The sequence below is a fragment of the Chiloscyllium punctatum genome, chromosome 42 (genome assembly GCF_047496795.1).
Source record: "Chiloscyllium punctatum isolate Juve2018m chromosome 42, sChiPun1.3, whole genome shotgun sequence".
NCBI classification, from domain to species: domain Eukaryota; kingdom Metazoa; phylum Chordata; class Chondrichthyes; order Orectolobiformes; family Hemiscylliidae; genus Chiloscyllium; species Chiloscyllium punctatum.
Window position 1 is genome coordinate 44,235,330 of NC_092780.1, and position 14,846 is coordinate 44,250,175.

At 42.7% G+C, this 14,846-nt stretch overlaps 1 protein-coding gene across 5 annotated transcripts in view; it reads right to left on the reverse strand.

Annotated features, from left to right (window-relative positions):
• The window catches only part of LOC140465922 (corticotropin-releasing factor receptor 1-like), a 345,472-nt gene that overhangs the window by 148,521 nt on the left and 182,105 nt on the right, over positions 1-14,846 (reverse strand). For all 5 annotated transcript variants that reach the window (XM_072561876.1, XM_072561875.1, XM_072561877.1 and 2 more), the window contains one exon: positions 11,295-11,401. In XM_072561876.1, the coding sequence (XP_072417977.1) occupies positions 11,295-11,401 (107 nt within the window). The remainder of the gene's footprint in view (positions 1-11,294; positions 11,402-14,846) is intronic.

Below are 14,846 nucleotides of genomic sequence, written 5' to 3' on the forward strand. Positions count from 1 at the left end.
CTCCATAGCCTTCTGTGACAATGACTTCCATAGATTCACCACTCTCTGGCTGAAGAAGATCCTCCTTATCTCTGTTCTAAAAGGTCTTCCCTTTACTCTAAGGATGTGCCCTTGAGTCCCAGTCTGTCCTAATGGAAACACCTTCCCAACATCCATTTTGTCTGTTTCAATTAGATCCCCCCTCATCCTTCTAAACTCCATCAAAAAAACCCAGAGTCAAAACAAAGAAGAAAGAAAACAAAGAAAATTTACAACCCAGGAACAGGCCCTTCGGCCCTCCAAGCCTGAGCCGATCCAAATGTAATGTCTAAACCTGTCACTCAATTCCTAAGCATCTGTATCCCTCTGTTCCCCTCAGAGATCATTTATGTGGGTGGCACGGTGGTTAGCACTACTGCCTCACAGCGCCAGAGACCTGGGTTCAATTCCCGCCTCAGGCGACTGACTGTGTGAAGTTTGCACGTTCTCCCCGTATCTGCGTGGGTTTCCTCCGGGTGCTCCGGTTTCCTCCCACAGTCCAAAGATGTGCAGGCCAGGTGAATTGGCCATGCTAAATTGCCCGTAGTGATAGGTAAGGGGTAAATATAGGGGTATGGGTGGGTTGCGCTTCAGCGGGTCGGTGTGGACTTGTTGGGCCGAAGGGCCTGTTTCCACACTGTAATGTAATGTCTATTACAAACATATTGATTAAATGCAGTCAGCATGGCTTTGTGAGGGGCAGGTCATGCCTCACAAACCTTATCGAGTTCTTTGAGGATCTGACTAGAAAAGTTGATGAGGGTCGAGCTGTGGATGTGGTGTATATGGACTTCAGCAAGGCATTTGATAAGATTCTCCATGGTAGGCTCATTCAGAAGGTCAGGGGGAATGGGATACAGGGGAACTTAGCTGTCTGGATACAGAATTGGCTGGCCAACAGAAGACAGCGAGTGGTAGTAGAAGAAAAATATTCTGCTTGGAAGTCAGTGGCGAGTGGTGTTCCAGAGGGCTCTGTCCTTGGGCCTCTACTGTTTGTAATTTTTATTAATGACTTGGATGCGGGGATTAAAGGATGGGTCAGCAAGTTTGCAGATGACATAAAGGTTGGAGGTGTCGTTGACAGTATAGAGGGCTGTTGTAGGCTGCAGCGGGACATTGACAGGATGCAGAGATGGGCTGAGAGATGGCAGATGGAGTTCAACCTGGATAAATGCGAAGTGATGCATTTTGGAAGGTCGAATTTGAAAGCTGAGTACAGGATTAAGGATAGGATTCTTGGCAGTGTGGAGGAACAGAGGGATCTTGGTGTGCAGGTGCATAGATCCCTTAAAATGGCCACCCAAGTGGACAGGGTTGATAAGAAAGCATATGGTGGTTTGGCTTTCATTAACAGGGGGATTGAGTTTAAGAGTCGTGAAATCTTGTTGCAACTCTATAAAACTTTGGTTAGACCGCACTTGGAATACTGTGTCCAGTTCTGGTCACCTTATTATAGGAAAGATGTGGATGCTTTGGAGAGGGTTCAGAGGAGGTTTACCAGGATGCTGCCTGGACTGAAGAGAGGTTGACTGAACTCGGACTTTTTTCATTGGAGAAAAGGAGGAGGAGAGGGGACCTAATTGAGGTATACAAGATAATGAGAGGCATAGATAGAGTCGATAGCCAGAGACTATTTCCCAGGGCAGAAATGGCTAACATGAGGGGTCATAGTTTTAAGCTGGTTAGAGGAAAGTATAGAGGGGATGTCAGAGGCGGGTTCTTTACACAGAGAGTTGTGAGAGCATGGAATGCGTTGCCAGCAGCAGTTGTGGAAGCGAGGTCATTGGGGACATTTAAGAGACTGCTGGACATGCATATGGTCACAGAAATTTGAGGGTGCATACATGAGGATCAATGGTCAGCACAACATCGTGGGCTGAAGGGCCTGTTCTGTGCTGTACTGCTCTATCTATGTTCTATGTTCTACCAGTGGCCCCAACACTGACCCCTGTGGAACACCACTGGTCACCTTTCACCATTTTGAGAAACTCCCTTCAACTACTACTCTGTCTCCTGTTGCTCAACCAGTTCTTTATCCACCTAGCTAGAACATCCTGCACACTATGTAACTTAATTTTCTCCATTAGTTTATCATTGGGACCTTATCAAATGCCTTACTAAAGTCCATGTTTATGACATCAATAGTCCTTCCTTCATCTATCAACTTGGTCACTTCCTCGAAGAACTCTATTAAGTTGGTAAGGCACGATCTCTCCCACACAAAACCTTTTCATTCCTGGTAACATTCTTGTAAACCTCCTCTGAACAGGCTCCAGGGCCAGTATCTCCTTCCTGAGATAATGGGGTTCAAATCTGCGCACGATACTCCAAATGTGGTCTGACCAATTGTCACAGGCCTCCAGTCTGAAAAACAACCCTGCACAACCACTCTTTGACTTCTAACTTCTAGCCAGGTCTGTATCCAAATGGCAAGTTCTCCCTCTATTCTTTGTGATCTAACCTTGTTAACCAATCCACCTTGTTGAGCGCCTCATTCAAGATCATGTTCACCACTCTGCCCTCATCAATTCTGTTTATTACTTCTTTAAGAAACTCAGACAAGTTACTGAGCTTGAAACAGCTTTGCATTTGCACGGACAGCTGTGAACCATTAAACTCTGTTTCCTGTTACTCAGCCAATGTAAGATCCAATTCAACGCATTATGCTGTATCCAAAGGGGCTTTTACTTTTTTGACCAGTCTGCAATGTGGGACCTTATCTTACTAAAATCCATGTAGACAACACCCACTGCATTACCCTCATCAATCTTCCTTGTCAATTCCTCAAAGAATTCAATCAAATTTGTAAGGCATGAACTTCCCTTAATAAAGCCATGCTGATTATGCCTGACCTGTTCGTGTCTTCCTAAGTAACAATTTATCCAATCTCTCAGGAACGATTCTAACAATTTTCCCACCACTGAGTAAGACTCACTGGGCTACAGAGGTTCTGAGGAAAGGTCACTCAACCTGAAACGTTTACTCTGATTTCTTTCCACCTGCTCAGCTTTTCCAGCAATTTCTATTTTTGTTACTGGCCTATAATTGTTTGGCATTTCCCTTGTACACACAGCAGAACCACATTTACATTCCTCCAGCCCTCAGGTACCTCATCTGTGTCTAGTGAAGTTTGCAAAATAATCCTGAGAGCAGCTGATATTTCCTTCCTGATCACCTTCAACATCGTAAGGAATGATCTATCTGGCTCTGGCCACTTGTCCACTTTCAAAGATTTCAATTCTTTTAAAACTTTCTCTTTCATCATGATTCTGTTGTCCCAAATTTCACACTGTTCCTATATCCAAATCAACCCTTTCCTTTGTGAATATGGAAACAAAATCTTTCCTAAATTATTCCCATATCCTTTTCATCTTCACACAAATTTCCTTCTTCAGTTCTGATAGGTCCCATTTATTCCTTAACTACGCTTTTACTCTTTGTATACTGGTAAAACATTTGGGTTTTTTCATTCTCTTGTTTGCTAAAGTAATCTAATAATGCTCTCTCTTTGATTTCCTTATTTATTTTTTAACTTGATCTCTGTACTTTCTATATTCCTCTTGGCTATCTGCAGCATTGAGTATAAACTTTCTTGTTCTGTTCAATATTTGAATTATTGTAGACACCATAAGGATCTATATTAGATAACTTACAGTATGGAAACAGGCCCTTCAGCCCAACAAGTCCATACTGACCCCCTGAAGAGCAACCGACCCAGACCCATTCCCCAACATTTACTCCTTCACCTAACACTACCAGCAATTTAGTATGGCCAATTGACCTAACCTGCACATTTTTGGACTGTCTAGATGAGAAGTGGACTTGTCTGCTTTGTGCCTTAAGAATCTCCCTTTTCAGTGCCTCCCATTGGTTTATCCTTTAGGCGTCCTGTGCAGTTCACCTTTTTAGTTTTTAAAAAAATGTCTTCCACCAGTCAAAACTTTCATCCTGATTTATCTCTGTCTTTTACCATAATAGTATTCTATTTAATCGAATTGTAGTCACTATGCCTGTCTACTGTCACTTAATCCACTTGCTCATCTTTATTTCCCAAAACTAAATCCAGGATCATATCTCCTCTCATTGGGCTTATCACATATTGATTTTAACAAAAAAATCTTATATTCTATGATGAGCTAGTGCAGTTGTCTTTCAAGAAAAGATTAAGAGAAGACATGTTCAATAAAAATATATCATATTATAAAAAAGACAAGACATGCTAGAGCTGTTCAAAATCTCAAGGAATCTAGATTGAGTAAGTGAGAGAAACTCTTCCATTCATAGACAGTAGAAAACCAAAGGGTATCAATTTAAGCTGAATGATAAAGGAACCAGGCTGTGGCAGGGAATGGAAACCAAATGAGGAGGTTAGTGGACACTAAGGAGGCAGTAACTGAAGCCTGTAAGGAACTAGATAATGAAGTCAGCGTGACTAAGGGGAAGAGTAGGCAGGATGCAGATGATGAATGCAAAGGGACAGGTAGTCTGAGATGCATTTGCTTTGATGCAAGAAGTGGAGTAGGTAAGGCGGATGAACTTAGGGCTTTGATTAGTACCTGGCAGTATGATGTTATTGCCATTACTGAGACTTGGTTGAGGGAAGGACATGATTGGCAACTAAATATCACAGCATATCGATGCTTCAGGCAAGATAGAGAGGGAGATAAAAGGGATGGAGAAGTTGCATTACTGGTCAGGGAAGATAGCACAGCTGTGATGAAGGAGGGCACTATGGAGGACTCGAGCAATGAGGCAATATGGGCAGAGCTCAGAAATGGGAAGTGTCTGGTAAAAATGTTGGGGCTGTACGACAGACTTCCCAACAGTGAGCGAGAAGTAGAGGTACAAATATGTAAACAGATTATGGAAAGATGTAGGAGCAACAGGGTGGTGGTGATGGGAGATTTTAATTTTCTCAACACTGATTGGGATTCACTTAGTGTTAGAGGTTTAGACGGAGCAGTATGGAAATAGTCCAACTCAGGAAGGGGCCATACTGGACCTGGTGTTATGGAATGAGCCCGGTCAGGTGGGTGAAGTTTCAATAGGGAATAGTGACCACAATTCCGTAAATTTTAGAATGCTCATGGACATAGATGAGAGTAGTCCTAAAGGAAGAGTGCTAAATTAGGGGAAGGCCAACTATAACAAAATTTGATAGGAGCTAGGGAATGTGGATCGGGAGCAGTTGTTTAAAGGTAAATCCACATTTGATACATGGGAGGCTTTCAAGAGGCAAATTAGACATGTTTATGTGAAAATGGCAAGATTATGGAACCATGTGGGATAGGTTAAATTGTGAGACTAGCTAAGAGAAAAAAGGAAGCCTACATAAGTTCAAGGCGACTGAAAACAGATGAAGCTTTGAAAGAATATCAGGAAAATAGGACCAATCTGACATGAGGAATTAAGGGATCATGAAAAATTTTTAGCAAACAGGGTTAAGGAAAATCCCAGAGCCTTTTATTCATATATATAAGGCGAAAGAGGGTGATTATAGAAAAAGTTGGCCCACTCAAGATCAAAGGAGAAAAGTTACCCTGCTGATTACACTTGCAGGAAGTGCACCCATCTCCAGCTCCTCCAAGACCGTGTTAGGGAACTGGAGCTGGAGTTGGATGAACTTCGGATCATTCGGGAGGCAGAGGGGGTCATAGATCGGAGCTATAGGGAAGTAGTAACTCCAAAGATGGCAGATGGGTGACAGTGAGGGGGACTGGGAGGAAGCAGCCAGTGCAGGGACCCCCTGCGGCCGTTCCCCTCAAGAACAAGTATACCGTTTTGGATACTTGTGGGGGGGACGACTTACCAGGGGTAAGTGACGGGGCTCAGGCCTCTGGCACGGAGCCTGTCCCCGCTACTCAGAAGGGAAGGGTGGAGAAGAGCAGAGCAATAATAATTGGGGACTCGATAGTTCGGGGCACAGATAGACAGTTTTGTGGGAACGAGAGAGACTCACGTTTGTTGCCTCCCAGGTGCAAGGGTACGTGATGTCTCTGATCGTGTTTTCCAGGTCCTTAAGGGGGAGGGGGGGCAGCCTGAAGTCGTGGTCCATATTGGCACCAATGACATAGGTAGGAGTGCTGAGGATGTTAGACAGGCTTTTAGGGAGCTAGGTTGGAAGCTCAGAGTTAGAACGAACAGAGTTGTTGTCTCTGGTTTGTTACCCGTGCCACGTGATAGAGAGTCGAGGAATAGGGAGAGAGAAGAGTTAAATGCGTGGCTACAGGGATGGTGCAGGAGGGAGGGATTTCGGTACTTGGATAACTGGGGTTCTTTCTGGGGAAGGTGGGACCTCTATAAACAGGATGGTCTGCACCTGAACCTGAGGGGCACCAGTATCCTTGGGGGGAGGTTTGCTAGTGCTCTTGCGGGGGGGGGTTTAAACTAACTCTGCAGGGGCATGGGAACCCAGACTGTAGCTTTAGGGTGCAGGACCTGGAGTGTAGGGAGGTTAGGAATATGGCATCAATCTTAAAGGAGGGTGCCTGTAAACAGAAGAGTGGCTTGAAGTGTGTATACTTTAATGCCAGAAGTATACGAAATAAGGTAGGTGAACTTGCAGCGTGGGTTGGTACCTGGGACTTCGATGTTGTGGCTATTACGGAGACATGGCTAGATCAGGGACAGGATTGGCTGTTGCAGGTTCCAGGGTTTAAATGTTTTAGTAGGGTCAGAGGTGGGGGTAAAAGAGGGGGGGGGTGTGGCTTTGCTTGTCAAAGATAGTATTACAGCGGTGGAAAGGAAGATGGACGAAGATCTGCCATCTGAGGTAGTTTGGGTTGAGGTTAGGAATAGGAGAGGTGAGGTCACCCTGTTAGGAGTCTTTTACAGGCCTCCTAATAGTCTTAGAATCATTGAAAAAAGGATTGCGAAGATGATTCAGGAGAAGAGTGAAAGTAATAGGGTGATTGTTATGGGGGACTTTAACTTTCCTGATATTGACTGGGAAAGCTATAGGTCAAGTTCGTTAGATGGGTCAGTGTTTGTGCAATGTGTGTAGGAGAGTTTCCTGACACAATATGTAGATAAGCCAACAAGAGGTGAGGCCAAACTGGATTTGGTTCTGGGTAACGAACCAGGCCAGGTATTAGAACTAGAGGGAGGTGAGCACTTTGGGGACAGTGACCACAATTCGGTGATTTTTACTCTAGTGATGGAGAGGGATAAGTGTGTACTACAGGGCAAGAGTTATAGCTGGGAGCAGGGAAATTATGATGCGTTGAAGCATGACTGTGGATTGGAAATGTAGATTCCAAGGCAAGAGCGTAATTGATATGTGGAACTTGTTCAAGGAGCAACTATTGAGTGTCCTTGATAAGTACGTACCTATCAGGCAGGGAGGAAAGGGTCGTGTGAGGGAGCCGTGGTTTAATAAGGAATTGGAATCCCTTGTTAAATGGAAGAGGGCGGCCTTTGTAAAGATGAGGCGTGAAGGTTCAATAAGGGCGATTGAGAGTTATAAGGTAGCCCGGAAGGACCTGAAGAGAGAGCTAAGAGCAGCAAGGAGGGGACATGAAAGGTCCTTAGTTGGTAGGATTAGGGAAAACCCTAAGGCTTTCTATAGGTATGTTAGGAATAAAAGAATGACTAGGGTAGGAATAGGTCCAATCAAGGATAGTAATGGGAAGTTGCATGTGGAGGCTGAAGAGATTGGGGAGGCACTGAATGAATACTTTTCGTCAGTATTCACTCAGGAACAGGACATTGTTGTCGATATGAATACTGAGGCACGAATAAGTAGAATGGATGGCTTTGAGATATGTAGAGAAGAGGTGTTGGAAATTCTGGCAAGGGTGAAAATAGATAAGTCCCCTGGGCCTGATGGCATTTATCCTAGGATTCTCTGGGAAGCAAGGGAGGAGATTGCAGAGCCATTGGCCTTGATTTTTGTGTCCTCTTTGTCTACAGGAGTAGTGCCAGAGGACTGGAGGCTAGCAAACGTGGTTCCCTTGTTCAAGAAGGGGAGTAGGGATAATCCTAGTAACTATAGGCCAGTGAGTCTCACTTCTGTTGTGGGCAAAGTCTTAGAGAGAATTGTAAGGGATAGGATTTATGCACATCTGGATAAGAATAATGTGATCAAGGATAGTCAGCATGGTTTTGTGAAGGGCAGGTCGTGCCTCACAAACCTTATTGAATTCTTTGAGAAGGTGACTAAGGAGGTAGATGAGGGGAAAGCGGTAGATGTGGTGTATATGGATTTTAGTAAGGCGTTTGATAAGGTCCCCCATGGTAGGCTACTACAGAAAATACAGAGATATGGCATTGAGGGTGAGTTGGAGGTTTGGATTAGGAATTGGCTGGCTGGAAGAAGACAGAGGGTAGTAGTTGATGGCAAAGGTTCATCTTGGAGTGCCGTTACTAGCGGTGTTCCGCAAGGATCTGTTTTGGGACCATTGCTGTTTGTCATTTTTATAAATGACCTGGAGGAAGGGTTAGAAGGTTGGGTGAGCAAGTTTGCGGACGATACGAAAGTCGGAGGAGTTGTAGACAGTGAGGAAGGATGTGGCAGGTTACAGCGGGATATAGAGAAGCTGCAGAGCTGGGCAGAAAGGTGGCAAATGGAGTTCAATGTAGCTAAGTGTGAGGTGATTCACTTTGGTATGAGTACCAAAAAGATGGGGTACTGGGCTAATGGTCGGATACTTGGTAGTGTGGATGAGCAGAGGGATCTTGGTGTCTATGTACACAGATCTCTGAAAGTTGCCACCCAGGTAAATAGTGCGGTGAAGAAGGCATATAGCGTACTGGCTTTTATTGGTAGAGGAATTGAGTTCCGGAGTCCTGAGGTCATGTTGCAGTTGTATAAGACTCTGGTGCGGCCGCATCTGGAATATTGTGTGCAGTTTTGGTCGCCATACTATAGGAAGGATGTGGAGGCACTGGAACGGGTGCAGAGGAGGTTTACCAGGATGTTGCCTGGTATGGTAGGAAGATCGTATGAGGAAAGGCTGAGGCACTTGGGGCTGTTTTCATTGGAGAAAAGAAGGTTTAGGGGTGACTTGATAGAGGTGTACAAGATGATTAGGGGTTTAGATAGAGTTGACAATGAAAACCTTTTTCCACGTATGGAGTCAGCTATTACGAGGGGGCATAGCTTTAAATTAAGGGGTGGTAGATATAGGACTGATGTTAGGGGTAGGTTCTTCACTCAGCGAGTCGTAAGTTCATGGAATGCCCTGCCAGTAGCAGTGGTGGACTCTCCCTCTTTATGGGTATTTAAGCAGGCATTGGATAGGTATATGGAGGATAGTGGGTTAGTGTAGGTTAGGTGGGCTTTGATCGGCGCAACATCGAGGGCCGAAGGGCCTGTACTGCGCTGTATTCTTCTATGTTCTATGTTCTATGTTACGTGTAGAATCAGAGGAAATGGGTGAGATTCTTAATGAGTATTTTGAATTGATATTCACCAAGAAGTACATGATGGTGTTGAGGTTAGGGATAGATGCTTGATTAATCTAAGTTGAGTCGGCATAAGAAGGAAGGAAGTGCTGGGTATTCCAAAAGGCATTAAGGTGGACAAGTCCCCAGGTCCAGATGGGTTCTATCCCAGGTTATTGAGGGAAGTGTGAGAGGGAATAGCTGGTACCTGAAGGAATAGCTGGTATCTTTGCAGCTTTGGAGGACTGGAGAATTGTTAATGTTGCCCCCTTGTTTAAGAAGGGTAACAGGGATAATCCAGATAATTATAAACGGATGAGCCTGATGTCAGTAGTTGGGAAGCTGTTGGAGAAGGTATTGAGGAATAGGATCTATTTACATTTGGAAGAAAATGGGCTTATCATTGATAGGCAACCTGGTTTTGTGCAGGGAAGGTCATGTCTTACCAACTTAATAGAATTCTTTGAGAAAGTGACAAAGTTGGTTGATGAGGGAAGGGTTGTAGATGTCATATATATGGACTTCACTAAGGCATTTGGTAAGGTTCCCCATGGTCGGTTAATGGAGAAAGTGAATGCATGTGGGGTCCAGGGTGTACTAGCTAGATGGATAGAGAACTGGCTGGGCAGCAGGAGACAGAGAGCAGGACTGGAAGGGAGTTTCTCAAAATGAAGAGCTGTGACTAGTGGTGTTCCACAAGGATCTGTGTTGGGACCATTGTTGTTTGTGATATACATAAATGATCTGATAGTGATCTGATAGCAGATAGTGAAGGGGACTGTCAGAGAATGCAGAAGAGTATAGATAGATTGGAGAGTTGGGCAGAGAAATGGCAGATGGAGTTCAATCCAGGCAAATGCAAATTGATGTATTTTAGAAGATCCAATTCAAGAGTATACTATATGGTAAATGGAAAAGTCCTGGAGAATATTGATATTGAGAGATCTGTGTGTTCAGGACCATTATACACTGAAGATAGCAATGCAGTTTGATAAAGTGGTCAAGAAGGTATACAGTATGCTTCCCTTCATCGGACGGGGTATTGAGAACAAGAGTTGGCAGGTCATATTACAGTTACTTTGGTTTGATCACATTTGGAATACTCCGTACAGTTCAGATCATCACATTACCAATAGGATGTGGATGTTTTGGAAAGCGTACAGAGGAGGTTCACCAGGATGTTGTCTAGTATGTAGGGTGCTAGCTATGAAGAAAGCTTGAGTAGATTAGGGTTATTTTCATTAGAAAGGCGAAGGTTGAAGGGGGGACCTGACTGAGGTCTACAAAATCATGAGAGGTATAGACAGGGTGGATAGCAAGAATCTTTTTTTCCCAGAGTGGGGGACTCAATTACTAGGGGTCATGAGTTTAAAGTGAGAGGAGAAAGGTTTAAGGGAGATATGCGTGGGAAGTTCTTTATGCAGAAGGTGTTGGGTGCCTGGAACGTGTTGCGAGTGGAGGTGGTAGAAGCAGGAGTAATAGCTTCATTTAAGATGTATCTAGACAGATACATGAATGGGCAGGGAGCAAAGGGATACAGATCTTTAGAAAATAAGCAACAGGTTAAGATGGAGGACCTGGATCAGCGCATGTGTGGAGGGCCAAAACATCTGTTCCCGTGGTGTAATTTTCTTTGTTTTCAACCAATGGTGAAAATGTATTTCATGCAGCAAGTAGTTGAGATCTGGAATGCATTACCTGAGAATGTAGTGGAGGCAGGACTAATGGCAGCTTTACATAAGAAATTTGGATAAGCACTCAATACAATTGTTAGTGAGTGGGATAAAAACGCAACAACTAACTTTCTGTTGTCGAGAGTTGTCATTAACAGAATAGACCAAATGGCCTCTCTCTGTGCTGTAACAGTTCTATGATTCTATTAATTCACTTACCTCAGTCGCATGAATAGCATGAAGGCAATGATGAGGGCAGCTAAGGAGAGGCAATGTCCCAGATAATTGATAATCACTGCCAGTTTGTAGTGTATCTGGTGTTTCCTCTGAAAGAGAAGGGAATATCAAAGTGAGGACAGCTTGTCAACTGACATTCTATGTTTAGCAAATGTGTCCTGTCCAGCAGGTTAAAGCATTTCAATACTACGGCTTACTTTATACATTGTCAATGTCATGACTTTTCAAGCTGTATGAAATTTAAATAGTTCACAGCAGGAGAGATGTTTCAAAACTTACTATTGCTAAAAAAAAAGAGATGAAAGGCTTCCTGCGCTGGTTTACTGATGCAGTGCACCACTAATCCCAAGTGGCAATCATATATCAATGTCTGAGGTGGTTCAGTGAAGGACTTGGACTATTTCATCTTCCCTCAGATCGGCCACACACTGTAAATGCTGAAACTTTTAACCAAAGACCGAAAATGCTGGAAAAACCGAGGAGGTCTGCTAGCATCCATGGGAAAAATAAGAAAAGTTGGAAACGTATTTGATTTTGAGCAAGTTAAGTGGGTAGGGGAGTATGAGGCAAAAAAAAGGAAGATCTATGACAAGATGGAAGGTAAGAAATTCTACAGAGCGAGTATGGACCTCAGATGTTAATTCCATGTCTCTGTCTTTCAGACCTGCTGAGTGTTTCCAGGGTTTTCTGCTTTTAAGTGAGAAAAGGATCCTAACTGAAAACAAACCAACGATTGAGAAAACTTAACAAAGAATCAGACTGTAAAGCTCATCTTTGTCCCTGCAACAATCACAGATTGCCACATTTCATAATCTTTCTGCTTCTCATTTTCTTTCTCCTCTCCCTCTATTTTCTTGTTTTATGTGACTTTTTTCTGATTCTCACTCTATGTTTTTTTGTATTTCTCTCCTTCATTCCCCATTCTCTTACCCTCCCTCTCTTTCTAGCTCTGTCTCTGTCTTATTTTACTCTGTTTCTACTCTTTTTTAAAAATCTTTCTCATTTGACTCATTATTTTCCTTTCTATTTAAGTCATCATCAATCTTTCAAAGTCACTCTGGTCAATCAGCTTGCAACTATCCTGACTTTGATACATTCTGGGAAGGCTTCTTTCAAAACTACTGTGGACCCCATTTCTACAAGTTAGTTACCAACTCACACTTTGTACTAGAAACAATTCAGGCAAGGTGCAAGAGCTTTGAGTAGATAATAACCTCATTGGAAGGAAGTAAGGAGCACTTCCAATGAACGTTTGGTCCAACCACAATAAGGAGTAGAGAGCCAGCATAATTCAGAGCCATGAAAGTTCATGCCATGTTCTCTACATTGTGTGAATATTTCATCCTGAATGAGACACCCTTGGGGATAAGAGACAATTCATGTCTCACAAGCAAGCAAAGGCTTTAAGAGGCTTTTTCTTTCGTCCTGGGTTTTGTTTTGAAGAGATGTTTTAAGTCAGAGGTACCGAGCTGTCTATTGAAATCTCATAAAGTAAATAGCTTGTAAGGCCTTTTTAAAAAAAACCTTTAAAACAATAGAAGCAGCTTGAATGGGTGTGGTCAAGTTCCCACAGAATCATGACTTTTAATTTTAGGTTTTCAATCGTAGCTTCTGGAAACGTGAAGCTGGATATGGAAGCTATTTTTCCTTGCTTGATTACAGCTAAAAACTGAGGGTTCTCTTCCTGCTGCTGGAATTGTATATGAGACAATCTGTTTTACTGAATTTCCTTTTGGTTATGGGATATTACTATATTGGAACAGTTACAGTTTATTAGTTAAATATTCTATTTTTCTGTTAAAATTTCCAACAGAGATAAGTTATTTGAATTTCTTCTTTGTTTTGTTGTATTTAGTGTATCAATAAAAAGTGTCTTACTTCAAATCTGGTTGGTGATGAATCCAGTTATATCTGGAATGCAACGTCTGGCACTTGCCTTTAAAATAAGAAAAGTTGGGGTCTAGATGGTCCTCTTAATATACGTTAAGGCAGTTTGGTCTAGCCTATAAAAAATTGAGGGCTCTTGTCAGGGTCAAAATCTCTAATTCCAGGTTGGCTTCAGGATTCTTGGACACCAAGGCAGTGAGAGGTAAACGTGGACTGATATAATTTGAATGTTGGATTCAGTTGGTTTAAACAGGGTGTGCCTTGTATAATATGGCTCTTTCAGTTACTAAGGGTCTCCTGGGGGTAGAAGAAGTCTTTTTGGGAGTTTTACAGTAAGTGAGCAGGGGAAAGCTTTTGGAATTGGCAAACAAGCTGGAGTTGGATTTTCCTGTGCCTGCGAGGAAAGGTGGGGAGGGGATAATTGTGGCAATCACTTAACATGGAAATGGTTTATATTCCATTGAAAATAAAACAGCTTTAACAAGAAAAGGAAATGAAGCAGTTTGAATTGAGATTAAAAGCAGAAAGAAGAGGAAAGGACTGCTGCACAAGCATATAGACGGCAGTAAATAGAGGGGTGTGTAGGTTAGTTTAACATGGATTAAGATAAATGCATGGCACAGCATTGTGGGCTGAACAGTATTGTGCTGTAGTGTTCTGTGTTCAGTGTTCTATGAAAGGGAGAGAGAGTTTTTACATTTCATAGGTTGGAATGGAAAACTCAAAGTTAACTTAAAATGGTGGAGATAGAGGTGAAAAGTAGAAATAGTGATGAGGACAGTGATGGAGAGTAATCCAATCATAACCAAAGGCCTGTTGGGGGATCTGTTTAAATATGTCCAAGCATTGTCCAAGTTCGAGAAGCTTTTCTCATTTCATTTCAGAAATTAAATGGCCGGTGACCATGTGGGTATTGTTGATGCACACAAAGCTGGTAGGTAGATGTATCTGGAGAGTATAAAGAAGTGAAAAATGCTGTCTTAAGTACAAATGAGCTCATACCAGAAGCCAACAGACAACGTTTTAGGAATCTAAGGAGGGAACCTAATCATACATTGAGTTTGAAAGGATCAAACAACGTAATATTGATAGGTGGATATAGGCATTGAAAATAGATTAAACACATGATGCTCTTAGGAGATAATTATTTTGGAGGAGTTTAAAAATTCACTTCCTGAAGTAATGAGAACTCGTGAAAAAACAGAGAGTTAAGACTGCAGGATTAGCAGCAGAAATGTCAGATGATTATGAGTTGGTTCATAAATCAGAGTTTCACTTGCAATATCAATTTCAGTCTGTGAGGGCTAGAAATTAGGAAAAAATAAAATTCTCAGATGGTAAGGGAAAAGGAGATCTCATTGAAGATTATCAAATAGTTTACTGCTAGTACAAAGGAAACCCAGGACGGGGAAAGACATAAAAAACTCAGGTGTTTTCACTGTAATAAAATAGGCCACATGAAGTCACAGTGTTCATGGCTTAGAAAAGCACTGGGAAAACAGATGTTGGAAAACAGGAAAAGCCAGTGGGTTGTGTTGAAGTGATAAAGGAAAGCATGGTGGAAGCTAAAAAGCTGCAAAAATATGTACAACCTGATCAGGGATTGATTGACAAGAAAGTACCAGATCCCTCTAACAAATTTACTTG